Source organism: Podarcis vaucheri, assembly GCF_965113315.1.
Source record: "Podarcis vaucheri genome assembly, chromosome: 1".
Classification (NCBI taxonomy): domain Eukaryota; kingdom Metazoa; phylum Chordata; class Lepidosauria; order Squamata; family Lacertidae; genus Podarcis; species Podarcis vaucheri.
The window spans coordinates 18,393,015-18,400,352 of NC_138759.1; the positions used below are offsets into that span (position 1 = coordinate 18,393,015).

The 7,338-nt window shown below is 45.1% G+C and overlaps 1 protein-coding gene across 7 annotated transcripts in view; it reads right to left on the reverse strand.

Moving 5' to 3' along the window:
* Positions 1 to 7,338, reverse strand: part of EML1 (EMAP like 1) — a 140,385-nt gene that overhangs the window by 60,456 nt on the left and 72,591 nt on the right. For 6 of the 7 annotated variants that reach the window (XM_082217077.1, XM_082217076.1, XM_082217074.1 and 3 more), the window contains exon 1: positions 7,016 to 7,164. The exons of the other annotated variant lie outside the window; for it this stretch is intronic. In XM_082217077.1, coding sequence (XP_082073203.1) covers positions 7,016 to 7,085 — 70 coding nt within the window. In that variant the 5' untranslated portion in view covers positions 7,086 to 7,164. Of the gene's footprint in view, positions 1 to 7,015; positions 7,165 to 7,338 lie in introns of those variants that run through there. 7 annotated transcript variants of the gene reach the window in all.

The window sequence follows — 7,338 nt, forward strand, 5'->3', positions numbered from 1 at the left end:
CTGCCCATTATTCCCCATTTCATTTAACTTCAGTTGACCTTTTGCAAGAAAACTCTGATAAATAAAAGGGGAAAAAAGCCTTGCTGATTCTGTTGCAGTATCTCAACGGCCTGTTTGCAAATTAAGTTCCCATCTGGAAGCATGCTTAACACTGCTATTTCAATATAGCCATCAGAAGAAAACACTGAGTTAACCAGGGACTCATCCACACTTACACTTGTCCCACTGCTTTCCCCCAGAAAACCTGCTCTTTAGAACTGCAGTCATAACTCGTGCTCCATCTGCTTGATGTTGCGTCTTTTTGCGTTACATCCCGCTGTAACCCGGAAGTACCGGAAAGGGTTACTTCCGCGTTTCGCCACTCGCGTATGCGCAGAAGCACTAAATCGCGCATGTGCAGAAGTGCCAAATCGGGTCACACGCCTGCGCAGACACAATGCTTCGAGTTGCGGGCATTTCACGTTACGGACGGGCCTACGGAACGGATCCTGTCCATAACACGAGGTACCACTGTACTGGTTACGAACTTAATTCGTTCCGGAGATCCGTTCTTAACCTAAGACCGTTCTTAACCTGAGGTACCACTTTAGCAAATGGGGCCTCCCGCTGCTGCCGGCGCATGATTTCTGTTCTCATCCTGAGGTAAAGTTCTTAGCCCGTGGTACTACTTCCGGGTTAGCGGAGTCTGTAACTTGAAGTGATTGTAACCCAAGGTGTTTGTAACCTGAGGTACCACTGTAAATCAGAGTAAACACCAACCAAAATGACTTTTGCTCTGATTCAGCGGTAAACAGCAGGTTTTCCTGGACAGAAGCATCAGGGCAAGCAGAAGTGCGGATGATCCCTTAATGAATGCCGAATCTTGGATCTTCTTGCCTCGTACAGAGAGGAAGAGAGTTCCTCAAGATCCAAAATGTTGATGCTTCATCAATATGGAGGCCAAATGGCCGACATATTGGGAAATTTTGGAACAAGAAGGAGACAAATTGAAATTGCGGAGTTTCGAAAAATTAAAAAACAATGTGAGAGATTGGCTTCATTATTATCAGATAATGGAGGCATATAATTTGGACAAGAAAATCGGCTTCCAGGTGGAAAAGTCAAAATTAGAAACAGAACTGTTAGAACCCAAAACTAAGAATCTGTCAAGAATGTATAACTTGCTGTTGGAATGGAATACTCAGGATGAAACGGTGAAATCCGCTATGATTAAATGGGCACAAGATGTTGGACATAATATTATGTTTGCTGACTGGGAACAGTTATGGACCACTGGTATGAAGTTTACAGCATGTAATGCCTTAAGAGAGAATATTATGAAAATGATATACAGGTGGTACATGACCCCAGTCAAGCTTGCAAAAATCTATCATTTGCCCGATAACAAATGTTGGAAATGTAAGGAAACTGAAGGTACATTCTTTCACCTTTGGTGGACGTGCCCAAAGATTAAGGCTTTCTGGGAAATGATATATAATGAACTGAAAAAGGTATTTAAATATACCTTCCTGAAGAAACCAGAGGCCTTTCTCCTGGGCATTGTCGGCCAATTGGTGCCAAAGAAGGACAGAACTTTTTTTATGTATGCTACAACAGCAGCAAGAATACTCATTGCAAAGTATTGGAAGACACAAGATCTACCCACTCTGGAAGAATGGCAGATGAAGGTGATCGACTACATGGAATTGGCAGAAATGACTGGCAGAATCCGAGACCAGGGAGAAGAGTTGGTGAAAGAAGACTGGAAGAAATTTAAAGACTATTTACAGAAATATTGCAAATTAATGAATGTTAGAAGGATGTTGGATAGAAACTAAGGGGTTTCCAGCTGTAATGCTTTAGGAGATACGAAAAAAAAGGTTTACAAATGGGTAAAAGCTTAATGGTAAGGATTTGCTGAACTAACAAATTGAAGTGGAATACAAAGAAGGGAGGTATGAGGAGGTCTGGGGAAATAAGCGTAAGGAAGATACGTTATGGAAAATTATTTGTTTTTTAACTGTTTTTATGTTGTATTTTGTTTCTTTTTATTTTTCATTTTCATTGTTATATCTTAAAAACTTTAATAAATATCTTTTGAAAAAATAAATTAAAAAATGTTGATACTTCAAAAAAATTACCCAGCAACTTGCCACTCATTGCCACAGCCATGCCACTGTGCGCAGGTTGGAAAGACAAAGTCTCTCCTCTTCCCGAAGGGGAGGGGTTGTGAGCGAGTCTTGCTTCCCGCGCTTCGCAGGGGGGCATGGCTGGCATACAAGCCCCCTGCATCACTGAGAGTCCCTGGCCTGCATCTTGCCCACAGCCAGCCTACATGGCTGGCTGGGGGGGGGCATGGTTTGCCGCTCTTAAGCGAGCATGGCACTGTGGCTCAGCCTGTTTGTTTCCTGCATGCACAGATCTCCCTCTATTCTCGTGCATTCAACACCTGACCTTGCTATGGACCTCGGTTGGTCGCATGTTGAAGGGGCCTGGTAGAAAGTTCTTCCACTTGGCAGATTGGCACCAGCCACTTGGTTTTTCGCCTACCTCGTAGCAAATCGTCACAACTTTGTAAGGTTTGGCAGTTAGGCATTGGAAAAGGTGGTGTGTGTTGGAGGAGAGGTTGTGGCCATCACTTACTCCTCCCCTTGAAGGGTATTCCGTTACAGGAATCTGGTGGTCGTGGTTCCTGTCTGAAGCCCAGGTGGTGGCTAGGGCCATTTGCATCAACAAGCTCCCCCTATAGGTCGTTAACCCTTGTGTGACTTCCTGCAGAGTGGGCAGGAGTCAAGTATAGTCGGTTCAGATCCAATGCCTAAGCCAATACCACTCAAATTCTGTAGCCAATAAAGTTGTGGCCTTTTTTAGCCCATTAACCTAAAATACTTGTGTCCATGTGTCTTATTTCATCATAAAGTGGGGGACGGGGCCTCGACTCACAACCAAGAGAAGAGATGGCCCTCTTACTGAAGGAGACCCAAGCAGCTGTTCCTTCTACAGTGGGCTGAACACTGTAGACCAGTGATGACCAGTGGAAATTCTGGCCAGCATTCTTGACTTTCAGTGCTACACTCTGTCGCTATAAAATCAGCAAAGCACCTGCATAGCTCTGGTACTATAAAGTAAAAGTGACACACAGAGGACCTGTTGCATTCTCATGCGAAGGCAGGCAAGCAGACATACATGTGCAGCAGCATTCCTGTGCCTCTCTCAAAAGAACAGGGATGGTCTATTTACAACGCAAGATTTACTAGTTTAAGGTGGGAGAGCAGAAATTCTATCCGATATATTTTATCTGCACAATCAGAATGAATCTGAGGAACCAAAAAGTAGTACTGTATTGAAAAATACGGCTTTTGAGCCATTTGGCCCAAAAATGGCAACTAGGCCTTCCACTTTGGCAACTGTAACCCTTGTTTAAGGAGCCATTTGGCGACTAGCGTGTATATATCTGATTTTCCACTTGGATTTTTGTTTTGCAATAAATCTCTTTGTAATTTTTCACCTGCACATTCAATTAGGAATCACCCACATTCACCGTAATATTCATAATATTAAGCTGGTGTGGTTTAAAATAAGTCTTCCTATCCCCCTCCCTCCCAAAATATGAGAGCTGAGTAGTCACAGTAGTGTCATATAAACCTACTTATAAAGCTACAGTGAACAATGATTACTTAAGTGACAAATGAAAAATTGTAAAGCAACAGAAAACCCAGGGGGGTAGGAAACTGTGCCTCCTGACACATACACACACTCCCAAGAGTCTTCGTTTTAGAACTCAATGCAAACAAACAAAGGCTTACTTTGCCATCCTGGACGGTTTGTAGAATGAAGTATTTTGTAAACCTGCCAGACAGGACTGAGATGTTAAGGGAAACACCTCATGATGATAGGCCACATATGATACTAAGAATGCAATGAACATTACCCCACTACAAGGAAGAAAATTTATTGTTGAACATTAAAGATTTAAAGCCAACTTCTCTCCATTTTCTCATAATTCTTGCTATTAAAATATCCTCCATCAAAACGTATTAATGCCTTTCTCTCCCTCAGTCTGAATTGCTCAAGCATATTCCCATTTTTGTTCACAACACAAAAACTTGCCGACATCTCTCTGTGTCCTACTGCTGATCCACAGACAACCAGTTCAGGTATAAGGAACTTTGTCTGATAAACTATAGCCTGTGCACCACTCACTGACCTTCCTCTTCCTGCCACATAACCCCACATATACTGGTTTACAAGTAGTGCTTAATGCATAGTTTCCTAGTTCAAATACTACAGGAAGCGGTGGTTAAACAAATCACAAGCCTGGGACCTGGACACAAAGCTACCGTAGTTCTTAGTCCAATAAACCATGGTTTATTGAACTGAGATGTCTGAACTAGGCCTTCAGCTTCACTTCCTTCTGAATTCTCCTTCAGCTGTTTTCCATCAGCTTCTAAAAACGTTATCATTCTCTGCAAAAGCTTCATTCAAATTTGTTTCCTCATAAAGGTAAAGGGTCCCCTGGCCATTAGGTCCACTTGTGACCGACTCTGGGGTTGCGGCGCTCATCTTGCTTTATTGGCCGAGGGAGCCGGCGTACAGCTTCCGGGTCATGTGGCCAGCATGACTAAACTGCTTCTGGCGAACCAGAGCAGCACACGGAAACGCCGTTTACCTTCCCGCTGGAGCGGTACCTATTTATCTACTTGCACTTTGACATGCTTTCGAACTGCTAGGTTGGCAGAAGCAGGGACTGAGCAACGGGAGCTCACCCCGTCGCGGGGATTCAAACCACCGACCTTCTGATCGGCAAGTCCTAGGCTCTGTGGTTTAACCCACAGCGCCACCAGCATCCCTTGTTTCCTCATACTAAATAACAAAACTCTCTGAAACTAAGGGCTTGTCCACACTCCCACTGAGCAGTTTCCCCTTTGCCCCACATTTTTCCCAGGGAAAACCTGCTCTTTTGCTCTATATCGGAACAAACATCAATCTGGAGAAAACCCAAATTGCTGTTTGCTCAAAAGTGTGATTTTCCAGGGCGGGGATGGAATGGGACAAGAGGCTTTGTGGATAATCCCTAACTCTGCATTCACAACTTTCTACTGTCCTTCACACAATTCTCTATACTTAGAACACCTTCCCAAAGTTCCCACCTGTCAACCACTTTCCTTCTAAACTAGCCCTGCAACAAATTACCTCTGATTTGTTTTGTCAGGGACCAGACTCTTTGTACCACTATCATCCAATCTCTTCAGGGTAGTGCCTGTGGGTCCAGTTCTGCAACATCTTATCATACAAGCTAATCCTGTTGTAACCAAACGCACATGAGGAAGGCATGGGTGAATCAGACTATTTGTGCTCTCTGCGAGAGAGGAAAACCATAGGCATGGAGAATGATCCATCAAAAAATGCTAATTAGCTAATGTGTTTTTAGAAAACAGCAGACTTCATGAAGCACATCTACAGAGATGTATTCCAGAATTTTTATTCTGCAACAGGGCTTCCATGCTATTGATACAGGGAGCTGTCTTGCCTGTACCTTGATTTATGGAATCTCATCCTTTGTCTCTGACTTAGAAGATCTGCTCCTCCTGTTTTCTAATACTGAGAAAAATATAGAATCTAATAATGTACTATACAAATGCAGTATTTCACATATCTTCTTGTCCAGACAGCAGGCACACAATTATATATAGCAATAAAAAATTGCCTACATTTTACTAAGAGTTATAAGATACCTGCTGCTATTTAGTGATCATGGTTCAGGGTGGGGGGAGAGAAACAAACTCTAAAGTCACAAGTCCAGAGCTCTCTGCAATTAACAGTGCCAGGACTATTCAGCAGCAAGTGCCACTGAGTTCAGTGAGGCTTTCCTTCAGTGTAAGAATATTTTATTAGAATGAGTCCTTTTTTTAAAATAATGATCCCACTGATGTTGTCTAAGTAGCAATCCAAATAAATAATATAGAGCCAGTTACTGAACATTAATTCCTCCAATGGAAGTGACTCTCCCTGCCTTGTAAATTTTTACTGCAAAAGTTTACTGTAAATTTAGCTGACTTAACATAATCCCAAAGAAACATGCCAGAATCTACAGAACTTAGAAACAGGCATTCTTCCATCTCAAAGCTGACTTCTGTTTACTTTGAAAATAGCCTCACTAGGAACGACACTTCTTCCACACTGTGCTGCCTTCGAAACAAACTGAACCCATCACCAGAATTACACAAAACGTCAACGATTCATATGAAAAATATGGTTTGGCAAACACACATTCCTCGGACGTTTTGGAAGGCTTTTCCCTCGCTCATTCAAAAGCAAAAGGTCTGCAAAAAACCAGAAAAGAGGTCGCCCCAGCCAAGCCTTTCGGTTCACAAAGCGGTGGTCCCTACAAGTCAACCCCAGAAGAAGCGGAAACGAATCCACACAACATGGGGAGTTTTCACTTTCTTTTCCAACTCTGTATTGCATCTTCCACTACACACGTCTACACATTCCTGCAAAGCAGAAGGGGGGGGGGAGTTCTGCACAGCAGACATGAGCTTTCTCCCAAGCATGCAAATATATATATATATGTGCATGCATACACACACACAGGAACAGAAAACTATTTCTCTGCTGTGCTGTCAGGCAAAAACAGGGTTGTGGCTCTGGAGGAGCCAAGTCCTTCCCTCCCTTCCTCTTTTCCCGTGTCCCCCAGTTTCGTGGGGGGGGGGAATAGGCGAGCCGAGCAAAGGCCCCGCCGCGCTTCACCCGCGTTGGGATAACTGGGGAGCTGGTGGAGTAGCTTGTGGGTTCCTCCCCTGGGCAGCTTCTTCCTCTCGCCCCACACAATCCACCTTACTTGGCCAGAAGTAGGCGGCGGAGGCAGCAGCAGCAGCAGCAGGACTTTGCATGCAAGGCAACATACCGGAGCCAGGACGGCGGGGGCTTCTTTGCCACACATACCCCCCCCAAAAAAAAATATCCTTGGGCGTGTGTGCATCTGAGAGAGAAGCCCCACTTCTCTCCCCCCCCTCCTCCCCACCGTTCTTCTTACCGTTGCAGAACTGCAGGAGCGAGGAGGTGTCATAGAGGCTGCTGTAACTGGAGAAGCCGTCCTCCATCATCCCGAAGCCAGCTCAGCCGCCGCCTCCTCCTTGTCTTCCCCCCACTTAGGGGTCGTCGCCCCCCCCCAGCCCCCGGCCTCCCTTCTCCTTTTCTCCCGGCTCCTCTCTCGCTCTCGCTGCCGCCTCTCCCGCTCCCTGCCTCTCGCTCGCTCGCTCGCCCACCCACACATACACAACACACACACCCCGCGCCGAGGAGAAGCCGAGGCGGCTGGGGCCTGCCCGCCTGCCTCCGCCGGTTGCCACGGCAACG